Below are 26,742 nucleotides of genomic sequence, written 5' to 3' on the forward strand. Positions count from 1 at the left end.
CCAGCGAGTCTGCAGGAATCCGTTAAGTCTGCAGGAGGAACCCTCCTTCGTACTCGCCACCCGCAGAATGGCGGTGGACCAGACAGGGCGCCGGAGGCGGGGCACCCCGGAGCCCCGCCCACCGCAAGGTGAGGTGTCCGGAGCCCCGCCCCCAGGGAGGCGGAGCCTGCGGTGCGCGGGAAGAGGCGCGCGCAACGGCGGGAGCTTGTGGCGCCGCGGACTGGCTGCTTCCCTGCAGGTAGGCTTCCTGGGGTTGACCCCTATCCCCGCAGGTTTTCCGCGCTCGCCGCGCCGGGGTGAGAGGGCCTCGCTGAGGACTGGCGGGTAGGCGGGCAAACTGCTGGGGCCGGGGTGGCTCCCGAGCGGCGCTTGTGCGGGCAGCCGGCCCCGCCCAGCGCAGCCTCCTCCCGCCAGGCCCGGGCGGGCTCCCGCTGCCCTGCGCCCCAGCCTGAGGTGGGGTCTTGTGGACCCCGCAGCCGTCCCTCGCCCGTGAGGCCCTGCCCGCGAGCTCCCTCCCCCGCCTTCCGCGGCGCCCTTTCCGGAGACGGCGCTCTCCCCGAGGCGGCCCCACAGTGGACCCTTCCCTCGCCTCCGGCCTGCGCCCAGCGGGGCTCCTGCGGCGGCCGCAGCCCCCGGTCACCCTGCCGGGTCGCCCTGCCGGGTCGCCCTGCCCGCGCGTTCCGCCGTGCCTTCCGGCTTTGCCCGAGAGACCTGCGCGGTGGGACGCTGAGTGAGGCCGCGCTGCGGGAGGAGCGCGCAGGTGGGACGTCGGGGTAGGGGGCGTCCTTTCCCGGGCGGGCAGCGGGATTCCTGCCCAACACCGGTACTTAATTCAGTTGATCCAGCTTCCCGCTGCTCGGAAAAAGGACCGCCCTTCAGAACTCGGCAGGATGAAAGTCATCACGTGTGAAATAGCCTGGCACAACAAGGAGCCTGTGTACAGCCTGGACTTCCAGCATGCCACGTCTGGCCGGGCCCACCGACTGGCGTCTGCGGGGGTGGACACCGCTGTCCGGGTAAAGGGGCAGAGACCGGAAGACCCAGGGAAGCCCCACTTGGAGCCACAGTTTTCATTCTTTTATTTAAAATTTATGGCATCCTCCTCAGGTTGCTCTGTCAGCCCAGAATGCTAAATTCTTAGAACCTGAAATGAGCAATGAAAGTGAGACAGAGTAGTGTTTGAAAAAAAATTTTTTTTTTTAAATCTAACTTGGAATGAAACCCAGGGCCTCCTGCATGCTAGGCAAGCACTATATCACTGAGTTACATTCTCAGCCTTTTTATTTTGTGGCAGGGTCTGCTGAGTTCCCCAGGCTGATGGGAAACTTGCAACTCTCCTGCCTCAACCTCTTTGAGTAGTCAGGTACAGGTGTGCACTACCATCACCAGGGAGAGTAGCTTTCTTATTTGAGTAATAGTGTCTACATTGTTCCAACTGGTTGCCCATTATGTTAGAATCCTGGTCTGGGTTCCTTTGGAGTAACAATTTGCTCTAGAAAGCTGTGGGAGGGAGGATCACAGGTATGGAACTTGGACACCTCCTTTCCTCCTCTCATTATTTACCTACCTGAGGTATGGTTGAGCTCACTTTGCAGATGAGGAAATTTGAATCAGAAAAGGGTGTGAGGCCTGCCCAAATCCATAGTCAGGAAAGGGCCAGGTGGGAATCAGACCCACATCTGTTGACCTCAAAGCCTGCCTGCTGTTCTTGAACAGTTCATGGTCTGAAAGGAGAGATTCCTTCATTTTGTGTTTCAAAGGAAAATTAAATTTTCTTGTTGAAAATAAGCATAGAAATGTTTTAGTACAAGCAAGGTAGTGAATGCTCATTCTTTGTTTTTTTTTTTAAAGTGAATGTTTTGGTATCAACAGATCTGGAAGGTAGAAAAAGGACCAGATGGAAAAGCCATTGTGGAATTTTTATCCAATCTTGCTCGTCATACCAAAGCTGTCAATGTGGTTCGTTTTTCTCCAACTGGGGAAATTTTAGCATCAGGAGGAGATGGTGAGTATTGTACTTCAAAAATCCATTGGGATCTACATACCTATTTGTCTCATGTCAGTTAGTGACATTTGAGCTAAATATCCTTTTTATTTCAGGTATCACTGATCTTCTCAATCTGGCATTTAGATAGTTCAGTAAAATACTATTTGGGCAAGTGTGTCAGAGTGAGGAGATGGAGGATAACAATATTAAACTTAGAAGACCTGCTTGAAAACAGTTCTTTTCCACTTGCTCCCTTGAAGATGGTTGGAATCAGGCAGGAAGGGTGCTTGTCTTTTGTCAGTATTGAACAGTTCTGGCTCTGTTTGGTTGTTTAATATCTGTGGTGATTAGAGTGGGTTCCATGGCTCTGTGTAATTAATTGGTTTCAGGAATTACTTTAATGACTAGCCTTCTAACTTGTCATTGTTTGGTAAGAGCAGATGGATTCAGATTTTCTGTCTGCTAAAACTGTACAGAAAAGTAAACCTTTTACCATACTTTCAAATAGTCTAGAAAATGTATAAGATAAAGCAAAAGTATGTTTTTATTTGGAACAAGAGGAAAGGGAAATAGTTGAGTTCAGTGCTATGAGGCTCAGAGTGTGTCATATGTATGTGGTTTGTGTGTGTGTGTGTTTACAGGAAAAGGTAGAGGGTGGAAGACCACTAGGAGGCCAAAGGCTGTCTCCTGTGAAGTTGCACAGGACAGCTCTGGTTTTGCAAAGCCTCTTGGCCTTGAAGACCTGGAAACCTGCTATTCTTCAGTATATGTAGAGTATCCATCTGTCAGAGCCAATCATGTCAGCCAAACTCCCAGACTAATGCATGCAACCAGGGTTCCAGTCAAGTTTGAGTGGGACACATATGTTCATACATTGGCAAAATCCATTTACTTTGCTCCTGTGAACATTTTTAAACAGGAAGCTAAATCATTGTCAGAAGGTTTTGTAGGAAGTGTAGAGTCAAAATGTGAGGAGTCATCAGGCACAAGACATAGCTAGCTAGCATCAGGCTAAGGTGACTGGTACATCCATAATGAATTAATTGTTGACACTTAAATGGAGCTTTCCATGTACCAAGCATCATGTTGTAAATGCTTTATGCATATTGACCCACTTAGCCCTCACAATAGCCCAGTTAGGTAGGTATATTATCATTATCCTCATTTATATGTATACATATTTTTTTAAAGGGTCATTTTTAAAATTATATATTTAAATTGTTGAGGACCTTTATTTATTTATATATGGTACTGAGAATTGAACCCAGTGCCTCACACATGCCAAGCAAGTGCACTACCATTGAGCCACAGGCCCTCCCACCCCCTCATTTTGTATTGAGGAAACAGTCATCAGATATTCAGTGACTTGCTGAAAGTTTCAAAGGAACAATTTGTAAACTTTTGCATTGGTGGGTCTTTGCCCCCCCCCCCCTTTTTTTTTCCTATTCAGTTACATGTAGCTTATGCCTTAATTTGTTAAGGCAATGGCATTTTGCCAACTATGGGAATCCTTCTTTAAGGTGACTTTATATAGCTCTGGTCTGAGGTTGATTCTTTTGTAATGTTAGTTTAGAAGGCAAGCCTATTCTTCCTGTCCAGATTCTTAACAAAAGTAAATCATCATGGCCACAGTGTCCATTGAACAGAAAAAAATGTTGTTTAATGTCCTAAAAATCCAGAATGGAAGAGTGTGCAGTGAAGCATGGCTTATCTGAAATTGAATCTCTCCACAGATGCTGTCATTTTGTTGTGGAAGGTGAATGATAACAAGGAGCCAGAACAGATTGCTTTTCAGGATGAGGATGAGGCTCAGCTGAATAAGGAGAACTGGACTGTTGTAAAAACCCTGAGGTGACCTGAGGAGGGACCATGGGAGTGATTTATCTTTATCACCTGACACATTAAATGGAATATGCCTTTTGACCTTTATGTCTAACTTAAAACTTACTTATATGAGATAGTCATAAGACAATAAAAGATAAAATAAGTTAAAGAGGATTTTCTTTTATAAAGTTTTCCTTAGTAGAAAGTAATCAATATCAAATATACAAATATCTTTAAAAGCAGTTGTTTATAGCCAGTGCTAATATAATTCTTGTGGAAATTTCTAGAATCTCATTCTAATGCATGGTTCCAGAGTTTGTGTTTATAATTTTAGCAACCTTTTCCTTTTTGGGATAATGACTTTTTTTTCCTCTCTGTCCTGTTTGGGTTCTAGGGGCCACTTAGAAGATGTTTATGATATTTGCTGGGCAACTGATGGGAATTTAATGGCTTCTGCCTCTGTGGATAACACAGCCATCATATGGGATGTTAGTAAAGGTAAGAGAGATTTTTTATTAGTGGGGGATGGAATATTCTAAGTATTTAAAAAAGTCTAGCCTGCTTTATCTTTAAAAGCCATAAGAAAAGTTTCTTGAGTGAACTAAAATTGGTGGTTGTACTAACAGAAGACAGATTAGTCCCATATACCATGGGACCAACTCAGTTTTTAGGGCTCCACTCAGAGTGTAGGAGGCTTTGCAGTGGTGTTGTGAGTTACTGGTGCCTGTGAGAAGCAAATCTCATGTGCTTGGGAGGCAGGCATGGAGGGGTACAGGCAACAAGTGGAGGACTTGGTCATTTGTAATTAATATGCATTGCATCCTGGTTGATGTAGGTGCAATCAGGTTTCCATTTTAGGAAATCAAGGATAGCTGAAGACATTCCACTGCCTTTACGGCATTTGTTCTCTGTTCTGGGAGACAGGAGCTATATCAGAAGTTGCAGTGGTATATAAGTAGCAGTGAGTTCCAAACCCAATAGTAGCTAATTCCCAGTCATCTTTATCCCCTACAATCCTTTATTCAGACCTTTTATTCTCACCCAGACTCTTCCTGTACTCTTGTCTAATGTGCAGGCAACTCACTGTCTCACAACCCAAGTGCGTGGCTAGGGAATCCAGGAGTGGAGTTGGCATTGGCTATTACTGTCTACTATATCAGTTCAGTTTCATCTATTCTAAAAATCTCTGTTCTATCCAGCCATTTGGGCCATCCTCTTTCCAGCCTATGTCTGTCATCCTCTCACTAATCAATACCCAGTATTCTGGCATGATAAAGGACCAGTGTCACTGTCTTTTTTTTTTTTTTTTAGTTGTAGATGAACAATATCTTTTTATTTATTTTTATATGATGCTGAGGATCAAACCCGGGGCCTCACACATGCAAGACAGGCACTCTACCACTGAGCTCCGGCCCCAGCTCCAGTGTTACTGTCTTCTGTCCTCTCCACATCTGGCCATTGTTTTCAATGATTTCAGTTCTGTGAGGCCAGTGCATCTAGTACCCCCTCAAGCCAGTTGTAATGACCTTGAACATTGTGAGTATGCTGGCCACTACTGTAGTTGCTGACAACAATGGATCTGAAATGGCTACATGGTAGTGGTGCGGGGTGCGGACAAATACACAGATTGGTATAATGTCAAAATAGGTTCTAGGAAAGGCTGTTTAGGAGAGCTACCATGAGCTTTGGGCCCTTGTACAAACAGGCCTGACTGAAGTGAGAGAGCAAACTGTGTACATTATTTAGGAAAAGAGTGCTTCACCTGTGGGAACTACAAGAACAGGCCTTGTGGCAGGAGTCGCCTGCTCTATCCAAGGAACAGGATGGAGTAAATGTGAGGGAGGATGGGACTTGACAATACTTGCTGATGGACTGGCTATAATTCTAAGCTTTTGGCAGCCAGGTGGATGTTGGTGCCATTTCCCGAGATTAGGGACTCTGTGGGGAGAAATAGTTTTGTCAGGGTGGCTGAAGTCAAGGATACATCTTAGACCCTTGATGCTTAACTGTTCTGCCAATGTCAACCAAGGGTCCTGCTCTTTCACTAAAACCTCATCTCCTTCAGGATTTTGAATGTGTTTACCCTCAGCTTTGTCTTCCAGTGTGCACAAATCCTAAGTCCTCTGCTTACTGTTTTTCAGCCCCTCTGGCCTGTTATTTCCCCTGCCTTGCTCCCCAACAGAATCATATACCTGTGTATCAGTCCCTCTGACTGTCTTTCCATCTCCACGTCCACCTTCACAAACCCCAGCCTGGGCTGAGTGCAGTTGCTTCCAAGCCTGCATTCCTTTTGCTTCTCAGGGTCAGACCCATTCGCCTTCTCCTACTAGCTATTTCAGACATTCAGAGGTCTTCTGCATCCCTCTTCTCAACCCCAGCACCTCAATCCCAGCAGATTTCCAGAAAAGAGTTTCAGAGAGAGAAAGAGAAGTGCCATCAAGTAGAGCAGAAGGGCAGGGAGTTAGACTGAAACATGTATGTTCATGTTGTGTGTGTATGTCACTGGCAGCTTGAAGATTGACAGTTTCGGTGGGTGGTGGGGAGCGACTGCAAAGTGAAGTGCTGGGAAAGTGACTTGCATACCACTTTTGAGAGGCTTTTCTTGCTTGCTTTGTTCCTTTTTTAAGAACGATTAAGGCTTTTGAATGATGATTTAAAGTGTCAATACTTCTTCACTCCTATTGTGAGTGAAGTGTAACAGTCTGGCAAACCTGTAAGTTTGGGGCGCTAGTCACATTCTGAAGGGCAGATAGGGAGCCTCATTTTGTTTAGAAGTTAGCAAAATGAGTATGAAGTTAAATTAGTAGGATTTCAGGCTGATGTTTGTTGCAGAAGAATCTAGGCCTGCAGATGAATGTAGCATCCTTGTAGGCTTGCATCCTGTGCGATAGGCTTGTATGTGTGAGTTGGTGGAAGCCTTTTGTGTGAGCATCAAATCAGTCTGATTGAGGTTGATGACAAGAGATGAGGGGAATGGGTAGGGCATTGTAAAATGACACAGGGAACTTCATCAATTAGTTGGTTGCAGTCTGCCATGGTTAAGGATTTGGCATCAGATGAATGTCATCAGAGAATACTTAAAATGTAAGAATTGAACAAATAAAAAATTGGCTGATGAACAAAATGGTTAAGGTTCCATAACTCCTTTTTATCCAGGGAATCTCTTTGTGCTGCTGGCTTTATTTTCCGAGTATTTTCCTCAAAGTCTCTTCACCATCCCTATTAACATTGCTCCAGTTCAGGCCCTTCTTAGCTGAGCTCCTAACTAGTGACCATTTTTGCCAACTCTCCTGAGCCTCAGTTTCATCTTTAAAACGTGGTCACTTCCCAGTTGAGTGTTCTTGGCTCATGCCTGTGCCTTTTCCTCACCCACAGGGAATCTGGATTATATCTCTTTTCCTCACGATTTGGCTCTCACCTTACCCATTAGCAGTTCTCAGTTACTTGTCACTACACCATCTATGCTGAGCTCAGATGTTGTAGAATACCCTTCCTTTCCCTTTCATTCCCCCTACATCCTGCTGGATGTGAAGACATCGGGTCTTCTCTGATGCTTACTCCTGCTTCTCCTCTGATCTGTGTAGTGTTGTACCTGTCTGTAGCTGCCCTGGCTTTCCATTATTCTATGAGCTTGAGTGTGGGGGTTGTGTGGAGTCAGTTCTGGGTCCTCAGCCTGTCTCTTGCTGCCTGCTGAATGATGCAGTGGAATAAGGGAATAATATTTATGTCATAGTTTATACAATTTGTTCCCAAGGAGGTTTTGGTAATCTGTTGCTTTTTTTGTAGGACAAAAGATTTCAATTTTTAATGAACATAAAAGCTATGTACAAGGAGTAACCTGGGATCCTTTGGGTCAATATGTTGCTACTCTAAGCTGTGACAGGTATGTTAGTATTTGGCAAGTTGTCTTTGTATTGCTTGGTATTTTCTGCAGAAAGTTTTTTTTTTTAATTTTTTTTTTCTGTAGTCATAGATGGATAGAATGCCTTTCTTTTATTTGTTTATTTTTATGTGGTGCTGAGGATCGAACTCTGCCTCACGCAAGCTAGGCAAGCGCTCTGCTGCTAAATCACAGTCCCAGCCCTGCAGAGGTATTTTTATTACAACCAAGATCAATAATAGTCTAGCTCTGATTTTTTTTGTTCTTTTTTTCATACTCTTATAATAAGTGGAAACTGATTAGGGCAGGTACCTTACACAGATTTAGCACTTGGTAAATCTTTATTGAAGGGATAAATTAATGTAGGAAGAACTATTGCATTTGATTTCACAGGAGAATTAAAAAGTCTTTTAAGAGTGGGGCGCAGTGGTGCAGGCCTGTAATCCGAGCGGTTAGAGAGCCTGAGGTAGAAGGATCTCAAGTTCAAAGCCAGCCTCAGCAACAGAGAGGTGCTGAGCAACTCAGTGAGATCCTGTCTCTAAATAAATTCAAAAAAAGTGTTGGAGGGGCTGGGGATGTGGCTCAAGCGGTAGTGCTCTCGCCTGGCATGCGTGCGGCCCGGGTTCGATCCTCAGCACCACATACCAACAAAGATGTTGTGTCCGCCGAGAACTAAAAAATAAATATTAAAAAAAAATTCTCTCTCTCTCTCTCTCTCTCTCTCTCTCTCTCTCTCTCTCTCTCTCCCTCTCCTCTCTCACTCTCTCTTTAAAAAAAAAAAAAGGTGTTGGAGATGTGGCTCGGTGGTTGAGTGTTCTTGAATTCAGTCCTCAGTACACCCTCCCCCAAAAGTCTTTCATGAATATGACTTAAACAAAAAAAGCTAGTTGGAGTATTTATTTAGCGCGCTCTCTCTCTCTCTCTCTCTCTCTCTCTCTCTCTCTCTCTCTCTCTCTCTCTCTCTCTCTCTCTCTTTGTGGTGATGGAGATTGGATTTGGGGTCTCATGCATGTTATGTCAGTGCTCTATCACTGAGCCATATCCCTAACTCCTATATTTAACTTTTTTTTTTAATTTGTATTAGTTGTAGATGGACACAATACCTTTATTTTATTTACCTATTTTTATGTATTGCTGAGGATCGAACCCAGTGTCTCTCATACTGCGAGGCAAGTGCTCCACCACTGAGCTACAACCCCAGCTCCTATGTTTTACTTTTTGATGATAGTTACTAGTATAGTGATTTCTAAATGATTTTTAATGACTCCATTTAAATTTTTAATGACTGCATTTAAATTTAATAGAAACTAAATATTTTGTCCTTCTTGAAAAGAAGTCTTGTTGCTGTATTTATTGGTACAATTGCATTTAATTATGTTCTTGGAACAAAGGGTTAAAAAAGATCTGGAATTCCAGGTGTATTATTTAACCCATTAAGTTCTAAGTTTTTAATTCAGTGAATATTTTAATAAAATTGATATAAGCGCATTTAAATAGATTAGAAATCATAACCTAGAGTTTATATATTATGTAAATTATTATTTAGTAATATTATAATTAATACAATTAGATTCTTATTATAATTATATGTAGTATATTTAAGCTTTAATATCTGGGAACATAGAACAAAGTAGTTTAACATAATAGTTCTTTTAAATATTCATCCAACTACTTTTAACTAAAAAATTGAATTTAATATAACCCTGGCCTAAAAGTAACATGTAGGAGTTAGTGTTTATTTTTCATAGACTCTCCTGTTGTATTCTGGATGCCATTTATTTTATGATATTTGTGTTTTGTTCAGGCAATCAGGAGTAACCAGTTTGATTGGTTAGTAAGAATAATATGAGTTAACAACCAATTTTCTGCTGGAGTTCCCTTAATGTTCTAACTCTCCGAGAGTGAGACTCTTTTAACACAAAACAAACTTCACTATAGTCATACAAATTGCCACTGGGACAAATGTCAAAGACCTGAAACACAAGACTGGGCCTGAAGTGTGTCTCACTTGAGAAGTTGAAACATGCACTGAAAATAAAATTGTGACATTTTTACCACTGCTGTTTCCTTAAGGTGGTTAATATTTGCCTCTGTCATAATTCTTCAATTAAGTCTAAATGTCAGTGGTACTGGTCTGCAGACTCTGATTCCTTGGGGCAGTCATAGATTGGTAATAGATTGCTTCTGTATGAATCATAATTCATTTGCTAGAAGAGGAAAATCTATTCTTTCTTCAGGGTATTGAGGGTGTACAGCACACAGAAGAAGCGTGTGGCTTTTAATGTTTCAAAGATGCTGTCTGGAATTGGGGCCGAAGGAGAGGTATGAAATATCATGACATCCTTTCAAAAGTCTGTTAATTGAGACTTAGGAAGTCAGGAGGTCCTCCCTTGTAGCTAAATCACTGGCCTTGGGACTGGACACCTGGACTAACTATACCATAAGGTTTCTTCTTGGAATGGAAAGAGACTGGTCTATATGGAAATGGGGACATCTGGGGACAGGAGAGAGCCAGTGGTGGATGATCGTGGTTTGCAACCTAGCAAATCACTTGGGAGGCATTAAAAGTGAGTGTTCCTTTGGCTTGAGGTAGCAGGGTCTCCAGGATTCTCAGGTCTAGCTAGAGTGTATCACAACTGATCTGGGAAGATTCTTGTATTAGGCAGCAGAAGGCAAGTTGGGGGTAGTAGTGCATGCCTATAATTCCTGAGGCTGAGGCAGGAGGATTGCAAATTCAAAACCAATCTAAACAGGGCTGGGGATGTGGCTCAAGCGGTAGCGCGCCCGTCTGGCATGCGTGCGGCCCGGGTTCAATCCTCAGCACCACATACAAAGATGTTGTGTCCATCGAATACTAAAAAATAAATATTAAAAAAACTCTCTCAAAAAAAAAATTAAAAAAAAAAACAATCTAAACAACTTGGACTTGGTCTCAAAATTTAAAGCATCTCTGGGTTCATTTCTCAGTGCCAAAAAGAAAAAAGTTAGTTATGATGGTGCACACCTATAATCTCAGGAATTTGGGAGGCTGAGGTAGGAGGACTGTAAATTTGAGGCCAGTCTCAGTAACTTGGTGAGGCACTAAGCAACTTAGCAAGGCCCTCTCAAAAACTAAAAGGGCTAGAGATGTGGTTCATGGTAAAGCACCCCTGAGTTCAGTTTCCAGTACCAAAAAAAAGGCAGGTGGGTTGAACGTTGCCTCAGCGGTAGCAGATAGTATACCATCTTGCAGGTCATTGGAGAGCTCTGACAGAGCCAGCATAGATCACAGGGTTGGTAGTTAGGAGGAGTAGGAAGGATCTGAAAGAACAACGAGTAGGACTCTGTTCCTAAGCAGTCATGACTTTCGAGGCAGACACTTAGGTGAGGGGGAGCAAGTCAGTTCTTGGAGCAGCAAGGGGACTTGGTGCAAACCCAGCCGGAGGGGCCAGGGGAAGGCCCTGTGGGTGTAAACTGACTTGCACTGAGAGATCATGTCTATAAAGGAAGGATAGTAATGCCTGCTTCCTTCAGGTGTTGAGAATGGAATGCTAACAGTTTATACGTTATTAATAAATGGTGGCAGAGGCTATCCCACACAGAAGTTCAAGAAATATTGTTAAAACCTGGTAAGAGCAAAGGTCTCCTGGTTGTCTTCCTGCTTCTCTCCAGTCTCACTCTCCAGACAAACCACCGTGGTGGGGTGGGATGTATACAGAGTTTTTAAAAATTATTATACAAACACACATACACATATGGAGACACAGATGCACATATATAAATTTCCCTAACAGAAAGAGATATTCAGTTCTCATGATTATTTGATTTGTAATATGTTTTAATTTTATTTATTATTACATCGTTAATAAATGGTAAAGATTTAATGTGTAAATCTTTATTTAGAGATTTAGAGTAATGTTTAAACTTTGTATGCTATAGGCGAGAAGTTACCGGATGTTCCATGATGACAGTATGAAGTCCTTCTTTCGTAGACTCAGTTTTACTCCTGATGGATCTTTGCTCCTCGCCCCAGGTGTGTTGACAGCTTTTGATCTAAGGGTATGACAGAACAGGCGTGTCTGTGCTGCCCTTTTGTAATGCTTCTTTTCAACTCAGTGAAGTCTGATCAGAGCATTGGTCCCCAACTTGTCTGCACATTGAAACCTCCAAGGGAGCTTCAAAAAGATAGTGCTGTGTCCCACTCTAGAGATGGGAGTTTATTGGTATGGGGTGTATTACCTGGCTTTTGGAATTTTAAAAACATTTCCAAGTGATTTTGGTATTCAGGTAAGTTTGGGAATGATGAAACTAGAGTGATAAACAGTTTATTTTAGATAAATTTTTCGGTTAAAAAAATTACCAATAAAACCTTTTACTGAATGATTTTTTTATTAGATGTGTATGTGGAAGTCATAGTTCTAAAGCCAAAAATAAAGTGCCTATTATTTTTATTATTCTCAAGAAAGAAGGCACCTTCATTGGAGAGGGACAAGTTTGGTTGAACTAAACTGTGGGAGTTTAGTTGTCAAATCTGAAAAGTCAGCAAAATCAGCAAGGAAAAACTAGATTTATTGGCTACAGGAAGGCAGCCTGGTGGTGGAGTGCAGGCTTAGCATGAATGAGGCCCTGGGTTCAATCCCAGCACTGAGGAAGAATCCATTTATATTAGTGAAAAACCCATAAAATACATGAAAGTGAATTTAATAAAAAAAGGCACAGAATGTTTATGAAAAATTCTAGATTCGATTATTAAAGATTGTAAAACAAGTTCTTTTTTTTTAATATATTTTTTTATTAGTTGTCGACAGACATTTATTTTATTTATTTATATGTGGTGCTGAGAATCAAATCCAGTGCCTCACACATGCTAGGCAAGCACACTACCACTGAGCCACAACCAGCCCCATAAAACAAGTTCTGTATAAATGGAAATATATTGTATTCTAAAAATTATCACCAGTTTAATTTTCAATTTAAGTCCTATTAGAGAGTTTTTTGTTCTGTTTTGTTTTGTAGTACTGGGGATTGAACCCAGGGGTACTTCACCACTGAGCCACATCCCCCAGCCCTTTTTCTTTTTTGTTTTAGCAAGGCCTTGCTAAGTTTCCCAGGCCGGCCTTGAACTTGGCATCTTCCTATGTCAGCTTCCTGAGTAGCGGGGATTATGGTTGGGTGCCACTGAATCTATAGGTTTATTTTTTCTTTTTCTTTTCTTTTTGTGGTGCTGAGGATTGAACCCAGAGCCTTGTGCATACAAGGCAAGAATTCTACTAAGCAAGCTATATCCCCAACTCCCTGTTTTTTTTTTATATTTATTTTTAGTTGTAGTTGGATAATACTTTTTAAAATTCTTTTATGTGGTGATGAGGATTGAACCCAGGGTCTCGCACTTGCTAGGTGAGCTCTCTACTGCTAAGCCACAACCCTAGTCCCTATTTTTTTTTTTTTAATCTCAGTTTTCTTTAGTAGAACAAATGCTGACAAGTATCCGAGGAAATATGAAAAAAAAAAAAAGGAAAAAGAGTTGAGTGTTTGCCTCATCAGATACCAAAAAACACTCTGACACTACTGTTGTCAAATCAATATGGTATTGGAATAGGACTACACTAAAAACTAGTGAACTAGACTGAGAAACGAGAAATAGGGATATAAGGGAATTTAACATATGATCATAGGTGGAATTTTAGTGGGGAAAATAGGTTATCCAAAGAATGGTACTGAATAACTGTATGAAAGAAGATAAAAAATTAATTCTAAGCCAGGCACTGTGGTGTACACCTGTAATCCCAAAGTTCTGGGAGGCTGAGGTAGGAGGATCACAAGTTCCAAGTTCCAGGCCATTCTCAGCAACTTAGACCCTCAGCAACTTTTCAAGACTGTCTCTCAAAAAATAAAATGGGGCTGTAGCTCAGTGGTAAAGCAATTCCCCAATACCAAAAAAAGAAGGGAAAAAAATTTTTCAGGTAAATATAATACTTATCTATAAATACAAGAATATAGAACTCCTAAAGAAACAACAGGTCTGTTTGCATTTTAATATAAAACTTTGATAATGGCAAAAGATGCAGCAAGTTGAACTAGTGGATGGATGGTGGAACTGGAAAATAATATTTGTGTTTGTGGTATAAGGAAGAAAGGGCTGCTATATATTGTATTCAACAATCCTAAATACACAGAGGAAGAAAATCTCAGAAGAAAAATGGCAGTTTGTAGCAGAGCAAAGCTACACATTGAGTGGACCACAGAAAAGGATTCTAAAACTCAGTAGGGAAGTACAGATTGAAGTATCATAACAATTAGATGTCTCTTTATTTCCATCAGACTGGAAAAATAATACTAACTATTGCATGCAGAATGTGGGTATTGTTGCTGGGAGAGTGGATCACCATTTTGGAAAGCAGTCTGGTAACATTTAAATGTATGTGCCATCCAGTCCATCTGTCCACTCTGAGAGCCAGTTCCTTAAGAAGTGAATGCAACCTGGAATCTAACCTGAGAGTCATGGAGGCCTCCCAGGGTTTGGCATAAGCCAAGATCTTGAGCCCAGAGACCTTGCCCATTATCTGGGTGGGGAAGATCTTACCAGAGGAGAAAACATTTTAGTAATGTGCTGAAAAATGAATACACATTTGCCAGATGGCTAATAGTTTGGAGCAAGGTGATATGGGTATAAGCATTTTAATTTAAATATGGTAGTAAAAGATACCCAACAAAATTTACCACCTTAATCATTTAAAAAAAAAAAAAAAGTAAATGCATAGTATGTAAGGTATGTTTCAAAGATGTTTATTGCAAGCATTGTAGTGGTTAAAAAAAAAAAAACAAACACAAAGCAATACTCATTAACAGAGGAGGTAGTTTTATACCAGTAAATAGTATGCAGCTACTAAGAAAAAAATGCATTAGGGCTAGGGATGCAGCTCTCAGTAGAGCATTTGCCTAGTGTAAGTCAGGCCCTGGGTTCAATTCCCAGTTGCCAAAAATAAGTATATACAAATTGACCTTCATGAGTAATTGGCTGAGAAAAGCAAAATAAGGAAAAGTGTAAATAATATCTCATTTCTTAAGATTCTAAAAAGAATCTATCAGATGGGTATACTTGTGGTTGAGTTACAGCTGTCTGCATTGATTATATGAGAATAGAAGAAATGTAAAAGTGACAATGGTTTATTAAAATGGATTACTTGGAGGTGGAAAGATGGACAAGATGGGTAGAGGGTTAGCAAAGCAAGAAATAGTAAATAGACAGCTGGTACTGCTAACTGCTCTTTCTGATAGATATGAAATGGTCATATATAAAATGATATGTGTATGTGTCAAGAGATACGAACATGGAGTAGGGAGGAGTTTATAAGAGCACTTTTATGTCACAGCCTCTCCCTGGCAGGTTTTGCCCTGGCTTTCAGTATATCTAGTGAGGACAAGCTGTCAGAAAGAACTGTTCCCCAGAGCAGTTAGGCTCTGCTTGAGGCTGGGGATCGCTGCACTGGCTGGCTCTCCTCGCATAGTCAAGTCTGGATCAGGCAGATGGGGAAAAGCCCGGGTCTCAGTCTCTGGATGACAACCAAGGACTAAATCCAGGGACAGAGAGTTGGCTCCTAGGCGGATCCTGGGCAGCTGGATCTAGTTTCAGGCTTCATCAGCTTGATTTGCCTGGATTCTCAAAAATGTTTTATATAGCAAGGGTACCCTACTTTATGTTCCAGTTCCCAGGGAGCTGCCAGACCCTCAGGTGAAGATGCAGATAGGTAGAACTGGAGTAAAGAGCAAGAACAGATAGTGATGGAATATTTGTACTTGTCTTCAATAATAAAATAACATTGTCCAGAGAATAGCATTATGGGGGAAAAAATGACAAACCAGAATTGAAGGCTCTTAAACTTTTGCTGGAGAACAGTCTAACCTAACACTGGCTCACCTTTCTTTCCCTTCTTTCCCACAGCTGGATGTGTGGAATCCGGTGAAAATGTAATGAATACAACTTATGTTTTCTCCAGGAAAAATCTCAAAAGGTATACAATAGAGGGAATATTTGAGATGCTTGCCCTCTCTTCGTGCTTTTGTGCAGCAGTGACTATTTCTAAACTATGTTTAATTTTTTAGGCCTATTGCCCATCTTCCGTGTCCTAGCAAAGCCACACTCGCTGTTCGCTGCTGCCCTGTCTACTTTGAATTGAGGCCGTTGATGGAAACAGGTACCCTTAGGGCCACAGTGCTGTGCTGTGCTGTGTTCTTTCTGAGGCAGGTCACTGGTTGGGTGGGGATTGCATGTGTTTTGGGAAAAGGTGTGTATGTGGGTTTGATTCACTCATTTTTTTAAATTGATACTTAAAAATTGAACCTATTTTTTTATTGATACTTAAAAATTGTACCTATTTATGTTAATGTGCAATATGATGTTTTAATACATGTATGTATTATGTAAAGTTCAAATCAGGACATATCTGTCTCAAACATTTATCATTTCTTAACCTCTGAGCCATATCACCAGCCCTTTCATATATTTTATTTAGAGATAGGGTCTTGCTGAGTTGCTAAATGCCTCATTAAATTTCTGAGGCTGGTTTTGAATTTATAGTCCTCCTGCCTTAGCCTCCTGAGCCACTGGGATTATAGGCATACACCACTGCTCTGCCCAGCTATCATTTCTTTGTTGTGAAAACATTGAAAATTCTTTCTTGTAGGCTTTCTGAAATATACAGGATAGTCGTGTCATCTATATTCATCATCCACAGCAGAATTTCTATTTCCTGTTCTGTAACTTAGTACCTATTGACCAACCTTTCCTAATTCCTCCCTCTCCCTCTTTTCTCCCTCATATCTGGTAATTGCTATTCTATTCTCGCCTTTTATGAGATCATCAGTTAAGTTACCCTTAAAAGCTGGAGCAAGGACCGATGATGTTATCAACATGTATGTCAGCTTTTTTTTCCCATTGTCCAGAATACATTTTCTTGCTTACTACAACTTTAGAGAATATAAGTGCTAGTTTTGTGTTTCTGCTGATTCATTATTGATTTTCTTTTTTTTTTTTTTTTTTTAAAGAGAGAGTGAGAGAGAGAGGGGGACAGAGGGAGAGAATTTTAACATTTATTTATTTTTTCTTAGTTCTCGGCGGACACAACATCTTTGTTGGTATGTGGTGCTGCTGAGGATCGAACCTGGGCCGCACGCATGCTAGGCGAGCGCGCTACCACTTGAGCCACATCCCCAGCCCCTCATTATTGATTTTCTAGGCAGTAAAATTATGTGTAAATTAAGTTTTTGTTTTTAACTCCCTCCCCCAGCTGCTTTTAAGATTTTTCTTTTTATCAATGACTTTAGGCAATATAAATATGATGTGCCTAGATGTAGTTTTATTCATATTTCTTGTGCTTGGGGGGTCATTGAATTTCTTAAGTCAGTTTATGGTTTTTTTCAAATTAGGGTGTTCTTGCAAGTGATTGTTGCCCTACTCATCAGGGACTTTGATGATGTATTAAGCTGTTTGAAGTTATCCCATGGCTTATTGATAACCGTTTCCTTTTTCAGGTTTTTTTTCCCTCTCTGTGCTTTGATTTAGAAGTTTTGACAGCTGTGTTTTGAGCTCATTAATTTTTCTTCTGTGTGATCTACCTGTGGTCCTGTCCAGTGTATTTTTCATCTGTGACATGCAATTTTCATCTCTTGAAGTTTAGTTTCAGTTTGAGTCTTTCTTTATGTATATTCTTGTCTCTTCTTTTTTGTGTGTGGAGGGTACTGGGGGTTGAACTCAGGGGCATGTAACCACTGAGCCACATCCCCAGCCCTATTTTGTATTTTATTTAGAGACAGCATCTCCCTGAGTTGCTTAGTGCCTCACTCTTTGCTGAGGCTGGCTTTGAACTTTTGATCCTCCTACCTCAGGCTCCCAAAGTTCTGGGATTACAGATGTGCGCGGCTGTGCCTGGCAACCCATGTCTTTTATATGTTGCTTCTTTTCTCTTGCTTCTTGAGCTTATAGAGTACAGTTACAATAACTTAATGTTTTTGTACATAAAGTTGTTTTTTTTATTTCCTCCTAATTGTGGGTAATATTTTCCTGGCTCCTCACATGCTTTGAACTTACGCAAGCAATTTACCTTAGTGGATGTGTTGGATAGTTTCATTCCTATAAGTTTTCTTGAGGTTTACTCTGAGATGTAGGGAAGTTACTTAAAAACATTTTGATTCTTTTGGGTCTTGTTTTTAAGCTTTGTTAGATGCCGTCACAGTAGCATTTGGTCTTGGGCCAATTTTCCCTACTCTTGAGGCAAATCATTCTGAATAATCTATGCCCTGTGAAATATGAAGCTTCTTACTGAGTTGTTTTTTTGTCACTATGACCAAAATTCCTGACATAAACAACTTAAAGGAGGAAAGGTTTATTTTGGTTGTGGTTTCAGTTGGTTAGCTCCAAGGCAAAAACATGTTATAAAGGTGTGGCAGAAGAAAGCTGCTTATGGTAGCCAGGAAGCTGAAGAGGGCTTTGAAGGGGCCAGGAACAATATAAACCCTTCTAAGGGGCTGCCCTCAGTGACTTTTACTTCCTCCAACAGGTCCCACCTCCCAGTAGTTCATTCAGCTAATGGATTAATCTGTCATCCATCAAATGGATTAATCCACTCATGAAGTCAGAGCCCTCAAAATTCAATCATCTAAAAGCTGCATTTGGAGACCTTGCTTTCAAAACATGAGCTTATGGGGGACATTCCAGATCCAAGTTGTAGCATCCATTCTAGCTGGATTCCTGGCCTGCTGTGAGCTTCAGGGATTGCTCTTTCTTTCTGATAGATCTTGCTCAGCCTCAGGTACTGTCCTCACAGGTATGCACTGCTCAGTACTCAGGTGATGACTCAAAGCTCTCTGCAACTCTTTCTGTAGCTTTTGTGTCCCTGCCTGTGAGCACTGCCTGCTCTCTCTTCTCGACTAGGGGTCTGCGAGGCCTGACCTAGGTTCTCGCTACCTTTTTGGCACCTGGAAGCACACCAGGCAGTAATTTGAGGCAATTGTAGGACTTAACTCACTTGCTGTATCTCTCAGAGATCATCCTTTGTTGCTGATGACTAGTGTTTTGAAAACTTGCTTTATATATTTTACCTGGTATTTTAGTGGTTTTCAAGTGAAGGGTTGGTCTCTGTTATTCCTGTTATTCTGCTGGAAGCAGAAGCTGTTTTTGACTTTTTAACTTTTAATGTAAATGAATATAGCCAGATTGACAGAGCATTATAGCCTCACCTGGTGGAATGTTTCTAAATATACCATGTGTTTTCTTATCGGAACGTGACCACTCAGAATTACTTCTTCCCTTTTCTTATCTTTTTTTGGACCTCGGTGCCCAAGGCATACTGTTCTTATATTGTGTTCCTTTGTACATTTCTTTTATTCATATATAAAGAATTCTTTGTAAAGAACAGCAAACTGTTTTTTAGTAAAGCTCTCATTTACATTTCCCTGAGACAGGGCTTTTTGAGGGAATTGGTTATTTCCTTTGGGAACTTGGTTTTGTCCTCTGTTCTGCCCATCTCCCCTGCAGATCAGGGATCACGCGAGCCAGCCATGGAACTGTTGAGCCTGCCCTACCGCGTGGTGTTTGCAGTGGCTTCTGAGGATTCCGTGCTACTCTATGACACCCAGCAGCCTTTCCCCTTCGGCTATGTGTCTAATATACATTACCACACCCTGAGTGATATTTCGTGGTGAGTGCTTGCCAGTGAGCAAAGGAGGAGATAGAGTCTTGTGACCTGGGTACACCTTGGGCTAGGAGATATGTCAATACTAAAAATGGCCCTTTTGGTCCCATTTGCCAGTCACATTAAAGGGAAAGCTGTTCTGGTTTGCTGCGATGCTTGCTTCCTAGTTTAACAGCTGTAGGTTTGATGTCATTCAGGTTGCCCTATGGGACTAGTGGAGCTCTCATAAACTGCAGGGAGGCCCTAGGGACTTCCTCATCATTTGGGATCTTGTTGGGTTCTCTGAAGGAAACTCACTGACAAGCCATTGGAAGTGGTGTCACTTGGCGCTCTGCTCTCCCTCGGCCACTTTTTGGTCCCTAATTTTTTTTTTTTTTTTTTTTTTTTTTTTGTGGTGCTGGGGATTGAACCCAGGGCCTTGTGCATGCAAGGCAAGCACTCTACCAACTGAGCTAGATCCCCAGTCCTTGGTCCCTGATTTGGCCTCTGCTGCCTGCCTAGACCTGCATTTGCTTTAGCTGGGGCCTGGCCACTCACCATCTATTTCTTATTCTTTATTGCTCTTTTTTATTTCTCTGTTCTTTTAATTTTTTTTTAATCTTGAGAAAGGAAAAGATCATCTATCTCATTGTTATTTATATGAAAGTTAATAATAGTGCAGATGAGTTGTGGTGACTTAGCTACATGCTGTGTTTATCAGCTTTCTGTTGCTGTGAGATACCTGAGAAAAACAACTTACGGAGGAAAGATTTATTTGGTCTCAGAGGCTTCAGCCTTTGGCCAAACGTGAGGCAGAACATCAGGGTGGAGGTGTGTACAGAGCAAAGCCTCTCACCTCCTGGCACTCAGGAAGCAGAAAGGGAGAGTATACCAGGGACTAGGTATGCCCGGTGACTCCCCTCTTCCAAGCAGGCCCCACCTTCTAAAGGTTCCACTACCTCCCAGTAGTGCCACCCACTGGGATCTGGGTTTTTTTTTTTTTTTCTTTCTTTTTTTTAGTTGTAGTTGGACACAATATCTTTTTGTTTTGTTTATTTATTTTTATGTGGTGCTGAGGATCGAACCAGGACTTCACATGTGCTAGGCAAGCATTCTACCGCTGAGCCATAACCCAACCCATTATTTATTTATTTTTGAGACAGGTTCTTGTCCTGTTGCCCAGGCTGGACTCTTAGCACCTGAGCTCAAGTGGTCCTCCTGCATCAGGCTTCTGAGTAGTATGTAGTCACAGGCTGCTGCACCCAGTTCATCAGACTTTATTTTCTGATTAGTCTTGAGAGTGTTAAATATGGGTTGTAAATGTCACTAAAGTCTTTAACTTTTTTCTCTGCTTTGGGAACAAAGGTCCAGCGATGGGGCTTTCCTGGCCATTTCTTCCACAGATGGTTATTGCTCATTTGTAACATTTGAGAAAGATGAACTTGGCATTCCGTTGAAAGAGAAGCCTGTTTTGAGCATGAGAACTCTTGATAAAGCAAAGAAAACTAAAAGTCAGATGCACCAAGGATCTTCACCAGGACCCAGATTGGGAGAGGGGACTCCCAGCAGCAGAATACACGACTCCAGCAGTCCCTCTACAAGTCCCTCGTCATCTGGACAGCCTCCAGCCCCAGCAGCTCTCAAGGACACTCCTTCAGTAACTCCTGGCATCAAAAACTCTTTGCCAGGGCCTTCAGAGGAGAAGACCCTACAGCCCAGTAGTCAAAACACGAAAGCGCACCCATCCCGGAGGGTCACTCTGAACACATTACAAGCCTGGAGCAAGACCACCCCCCGGTAAGCACATTTGACAAAACAAGAAGTTGACATTGTAAAGTGAACACTCCCCGTCTGTTCAAGGTAGAAGTCTGCAGTGAGTCCTTCCCACTGTTATGAGAGGTTACTTGACATTAAATCTGAGGGTGTCATGTTCTGGCTCGCAGGCCTCTGCCAGTTCCTTCATTCCTAGCTGCTGTGTAGGCACCTGGACTGAGATTTGGTCACAGCCTGCCATCCAGGACCATAACCACTCGCTGTGGTTAATCTGTGTTCCCAGAGCACACTCTGCCTTTGCAGCCTCTGTGTCAGCCTCTTTTGGGTTCATTGTATTGTCTGTCCCCTTTGTAACACCAAAGTCCTCCTGAAAGACCCATCTGAGTGTGTCTTCATTGTTTAAGGACTTTGTGGCCCTTCAGCCCTTTACCCTGTCACCACCCATCACATTCAATAGCAGATGTTTGGTTTAGGTCTCGGTTTCCTCTGTTAGATTATGATCCTGGAAATATGTCCTCATTTTGTACCTGTGCTCTTTTTCCTAAGATGGTACCAGGTGCTTCATGACAGGTGGGAAATAAAAGGGAGTGCTGGTTAGCTTTCTGTCACTGAGATAAATGTCTGAGACAAGTCAACCTAGAAGGAGGAATGAATGTCTTTCTTTGGCTCATAATTTCAGAGGTTTTAGTCCATAGTCACTTGGTCCTGTTGCTCTGGGCCTGTGGTAGCCCAGTGCATTGTGGCAGGAACGGTGGTGGAGCAGCCTGCTCACTCATGGAGTCTGGGAAGCAAAGATAGGGAGGAAAAGGCCAGGGAACCTAAATCCCCTTCAAGAGCATGTCTGCCAGGATCTTACTTCCACCGGTACCACTTCACAATGGCTCTTTCTCCCAGTAGTGCCATAGTCTTGGGAGCAAACCTTTAGATGTGGGCCTTTGGGCAACACTCAGTCAAGCTATAGCCAAGTGCCTTCTTTTTTTTGAGATACTGGGAATTGAACCTGTAACCTTGCACATGTTAAGCCAGCACTGAGCTATACTCCAGCCCTTTTCATTGTATTTTCTGATAGGTTCTTGCTAAGTTGCCTAGACTGACCTTGAACTTGAGATCCTTCTGCCTCAGTCCCCTAAGTAACTGGACTTACAGTGCACCTTTACCCATTTTATTTGGTTCTTTTCTTTTAATTTTTTTTAGTTGTCAGTGGACCTTTATTTTATTTATTGATATGCGGTGCTGAGAATCGACACACATGCTAGGCAAGCGCCCTGCCTCTGAGCCCCAGCCCCTTATTTTGTTCTTTTTTTTTTTTTTTTTTTTTTATTGGTACTGGGGATTGATCCCAGGAGCACTTAACCCTTTTTTTAAAATTTTGATACACAGGATCTTGCTAAATTGCTTAAGGCCTCATTAAGTTGCTGAGGCTAGTCTCGAATTTATAATCCCCTGTCTCAGTCTGCCAGTTGCTGGGGATTACAGGCATGCACTACCATGCCTGGCTGTTAGCACATAATAACTGTATGTTAATGTGGGGTACACAGCAATATTTTTTTAAAAAATATTTTTAATTGTAGATGGACACAATACATTTATTTATTTTTCTTTATTTGGTGCTGAGGAGCAAACCCGGGCCGCACACATGTTAGGTGAGTGCTCTACCACTTAGGCACAACCCCAGCCCCATATACAGCAGTATTTTGATACATGTATACCTCATGTCCTGATCAAATCATCTTAAACACTTACCATTTGCATGGTGGGGAACATTCAGGATCCTGTGTTAAATGCACGCCACTTGTTGTAACTACATCACCTGCTGTGCAGTAGAATCCATTCCTCCTATCTAGCTGACCTTGGACCCATTGGCCAGCTTTCCCCATCCCTCCTCCTCTTGCCACCCTGCCCTCCAGTTTCTGGTGGCCACTTTCCTAGTCTTGACTTCTACGACATCAGCTTTTTTCGATTCTAGATGGTGCAACTATGTTGTTCTTGTCTTCTGTTCCTGGTTTCCTACCATAATGTCCTCCAGGTTTATCCATGTTGTTGCAAATGCCAGATACCCTCCTTTCTGTGGCAGAGTAGTGCTCATTTTTTTATAAGGAATGTCTTCCTGAGCTACCTGGTCACCAGGAACAAAGGGCTCCCTGTGATGCTATGGCTATTTCTCCCCCTTCTCACCAGTCAGCTGACTTCATCCACGTTGCTGCCCCCACCACAGAGCTGCTTTGCATGTCCTTCTTTCGCCAAGCAGTGCTGGCCTTTGGTTTTCCTTTCTTTTTACCTCTGATGCCCAGTTATCCCCTGTGACTCTGCACTTCCTCTCCACCAATCCCTCTACCTCCTCATGTTCCAGATGGACTAGTGGAGAGGGAGATGGCAGGGCAGGAAGGGGAGGTGAGGCACAGCCCCCATTCTCTGCTGTGCTCTTATGTCTTTATTGGCTTAGTCACAGTGTGGTTCAGGTGTAGTGCTCAGCTCTTTCTAAATCTCTCATTTCTACAGAATAGCAAGTATGGGTTTTTTTTTTTTTCCTGTGTGTTTTTAGATAGTGGAAGGCATTCTTTGAAATATTGTTGGTATTAAATTGCTTTCCTCTTCTGATTTCTTCTAAACTATTTACCAAGTTTCTTGCATTTGTAATTAAAAAGAGAAAAATAGTCATTGAAAAATTAAGGCTCTGGATTTAAAAAAAAAGATTGTTTGGTGCTTTCCATATGTAGAAATTTTGATAATCTTATGTATGCAGTATTCAGTAAGGTGCTCACTGGACCATTGTTAATTAACAGAACTCAGGTTTTGTTTAAAGCTTTTAGATGACTGGTTATGGTTTGAGTTGACCATTGTAAGTGTGATAGTTAAACTTAGTAGGTGGATGTAATTCTTTCTAAATAACTGGGCACTATATGATTGTCTAAGCTGCTTTTTTTTGGAACTAGGGATTGAATCTACGGGGCACTTAACTACTGAGCCACATCCCTATCCTCTTTTATTTTAAATTTTTTTTATTTTTTTATTTTTGAGACAGTGCCTTGCTAAATTGTAAGGCTAGCTTTGAACTTGTAGTCCTTCTGCCTCAGCCTCCAAGTCACTGGGATTACAGGCATTGGACCACTGTGCCTAGCTCAGGTGAACTTTGGTAGTTTTGATATTTAATATCATATATAAATAAGTTTTGTAATACTAATGAGCCATTCTTTCCTTTTATTCTTTCAATCAAGGAGAATAAATTTAACACCCTTAAAGACAGATACACCACCAAATTCTGTACCAACCAGTATAATTTCTACCTCTTCCACAGAAGAAATTCAGTTAGGTAAGTGATGTTGTTAATGGTTTAATGCTTCTCTTTTGTTCTTTTGGAAATTAGCACCACCCAACTTTATATCACTTCTAAAAGAGCAAGGATGCATCCTGATGCAGCTGTCTTCTAAGAATCCCTGCCTGGATGTTTATCTTAGAATAAGGCAATCCCTGTGATCTGTCTTGGGTTCAGGAAGAATGGTCTAGATTGGGTTTCTTGACCTGATGACTTCATGATTGGGCAGGATAATTTTGTTCTATTGTGGGGTATTATCAGCATCCCCAGATTGTACCCCTGCTCTGTGACATTCTCAAATGTCACAAAAATTGCCCACTTCCCTTGACAGACAGTTGCCCCCGATGGAGAACCGTGGTATAGATCCCATCTTAGCAACACAGGCTCTTGCTGGCAGTTCCATTCCTCATCTTGGCTCTGTGTTTTGTTATGTCAGCTTTAAGCCTATAGAAGTCCTCATTCACTTGCCCATTTTGTGTTTATTGATATTTCAGAGATGCCTGGAGATCCTCAGAGCAGTCCTCCAGAGCTCAAGCAGCCCAGACTTGACGAGGATCAAGGAAGCCCCCAAAGCCTGGACCCTTGCTAGGACCTTGACTGCTGCCCATGGGCCTGCTGGGCAGTGCCTGGGCATGTAGCAAGGCAGCCAGGAGGGAGACGCCCAGGCCAGTGGCATCAGAGCCAAATAGACATTGGGAAGTTGATTTCTGTAACAGAAAAAGCACATGTACTGATTTTTCTCCAGAAATACGCATACTTTGTATTTGGTATCCATCTTTACCATGGGGATGTGTCTGTTGTAATAGACTAAATCCTCTTTTTGGTGAGTTTCAGAAACTGGAGCATTCAACATTATCTGAGGTGAAAATCAGTAAATCCTTCCTTGAAACTGTCAGGAAAGTACAGCTATGCTGTGGGGGACTTGCAACATAGGAGCAGAGAGAAGAGAAAGAGATTTGAGGAGGTTTATGCTGTTGATTTTTAGAATGTTAGAAGTGATTATTAGATTAAGTTTCTAATTAGTTGATTATTCAAACTTTAGAAGTTATGTTTTTTCCCTGATTTTAAAGGTAATAATGCTCATTCTGGAAAGTTAATAAACTACAGTGAAGAAAAAAAATAAATGGGGGCTGGAGGTGAGACTCCCTCGTTATCTCACTATTAGAAGAAACTCTTGTTGATTTCTAAGCATATTTTCTTAGCATTTTTATGGATTTTTCTTTTTAAAGACAGCTGAGATTTTACTTCAGATACAATTTGTATCTGAATAGGTTTACTTTTTAGATTGGCTTTTCAAAGCCCCCCCCCCCAAAAAAAAAAAAAAAACCCAGCAGTTTATGTCTCTTGCTTTCCCTGGGACCCAGGAAAATCATATGTTCTCCTTTTCTATTAGGAATAAATGTGAGAGTTGGTGCTGGGTGTAGGAGGGGCTGTTGTCGTCTGAGGGCGGCTATCTTGGGAGTTTGGAGCCTCTCAGCTCAGGAGGTGCTTCCTGGGTGATATGGTTGAGAGGTGGTTAGTTACCTGATGGCACATGGGCTGGGCTCACTTTAGAAGCTCATGCAGCTGCTGTGCTGACAAGAGTTGCATGATGCCTGCTGCTTTCACACATGGCCTGGACAAGCCATGCAGATAAGGGTGGTGAGCCCAGGGCTTCCTTCCCAGGCTGGAACAGACCACAGAGTGAAGGATGGAGTGGGCTGAGGAGAGGAAGAACATTCTTCTTTGTCTATAACAACAAAGAAAATGGGAAGAAGCATCAGTTTGTTGCTTAATCCACATCTGGGTAAACCAGAAGGAGTTTGCCATTCTTTAGATAAGAAGGTGTAAAGTCAGGATGACTCATGGCATGGAGAACTGACAGGTGAATGTGTATGCATTTGTCATAATGCAGGTGTGGGTTACATCAAGAAGGAAAAGGTTTAACTTGTCATGTACTGTCCCTTTTGACCAGTGGTTCTAAATTGTAGCTGTGCACTGAGGTCACACCAAGAACTGACATCACCCCTAGGCCTGGGGCCCCCGCCAGAGAAACGGCTACAAACCACACATGTAGCTGGTGGTTGTTGATCATTTTGATCACATGTTCCTGATCTCAGTGAGCAGGCTGTCTCCCAGCCACACTCAAGGCAGGGACAGTGTCAGGTTTTAAAAATCTGTTTCTTGTACAACTAAAATGGGGGGATTAAGGGGGAGGCAGGGACACACCTTCAGCCAGACTACTAACTGCCTGTTCATCAGCTATCACTCTTGAATATACATGATAAAATTGGCAATAAATGACAGGTGATGTCACTTCATTGTGGTCTAAAACCCA

At 42.1% G+C, this 26,742-nt stretch overlaps 1 protein-coding gene and 1 non-coding gene across 5 annotated transcripts; both read left to right on the forward strand.

Moving 5' to 3' along the window:
• Positions 1–26,742, forward strand: Chaf1b (chromatin assembly factor 1 subunit B). 4 transcript variants are annotated; one of them, XM_078044615.1, is made up of 14 exons: positions 1–238; positions 837–1,016; positions 1,873–2,005; positions 3,721–3,838; positions 4,206–4,309; positions 7,598–7,694; positions 9,929–10,013; positions 11,610–11,703; positions 15,613–15,682; positions 15,774–15,865; positions 19,204–19,366; positions 20,705–21,136; positions 22,728–22,755; positions 24,328–24,422. In XM_078044615.1, exons 1-13 carry the CDS (start codon positions 68–70, stop codon positions 22,753–22,755), a joined length of 1,767 nt encoding a protein of 588 aa, XP_077900741.1. In that variant the 5' UTR covers positions 1–67; the 3' UTR covers positions 24,328–24,422. The 4 variants fall into 4 exon arrangements, with proteins under 4 accessions (XP_077900741.1, XP_021580979.2, XP_040142957.2 ...); XM_021725304.3 differs by lacking the exon at positions 22,728–22,755 and adding an exon at positions 24,920–26,742 and having other exon boundaries at positions 126–238; XM_040287023.2 differs by lacking the exons at positions 1–238; positions 22,728–22,755 and adding exons at positions 279–760; positions 24,920–26,742.
• Positions 6,451–6,522, forward strand: LOC120890477 (small nucleolar RNA SNORD101). Its single transcript, XR_005734690.1, has one exon. It is a non-coding gene; the product is annotated as a small nucleolar RNA SNORD101 (small nucleolar RNA).

This window comes from Ictidomys tridecemlineatus, chromosome 3, assembly GCF_052094955.1.
Source record: "Ictidomys tridecemlineatus isolate mIctTri1 chromosome 3, mIctTri1.hap1, whole genome shotgun sequence".
Taxonomy (NCBI): Eukaryota; Metazoa; Chordata; class Mammalia; order Rodentia; family Sciuridae; genus Ictidomys; species Ictidomys tridecemlineatus.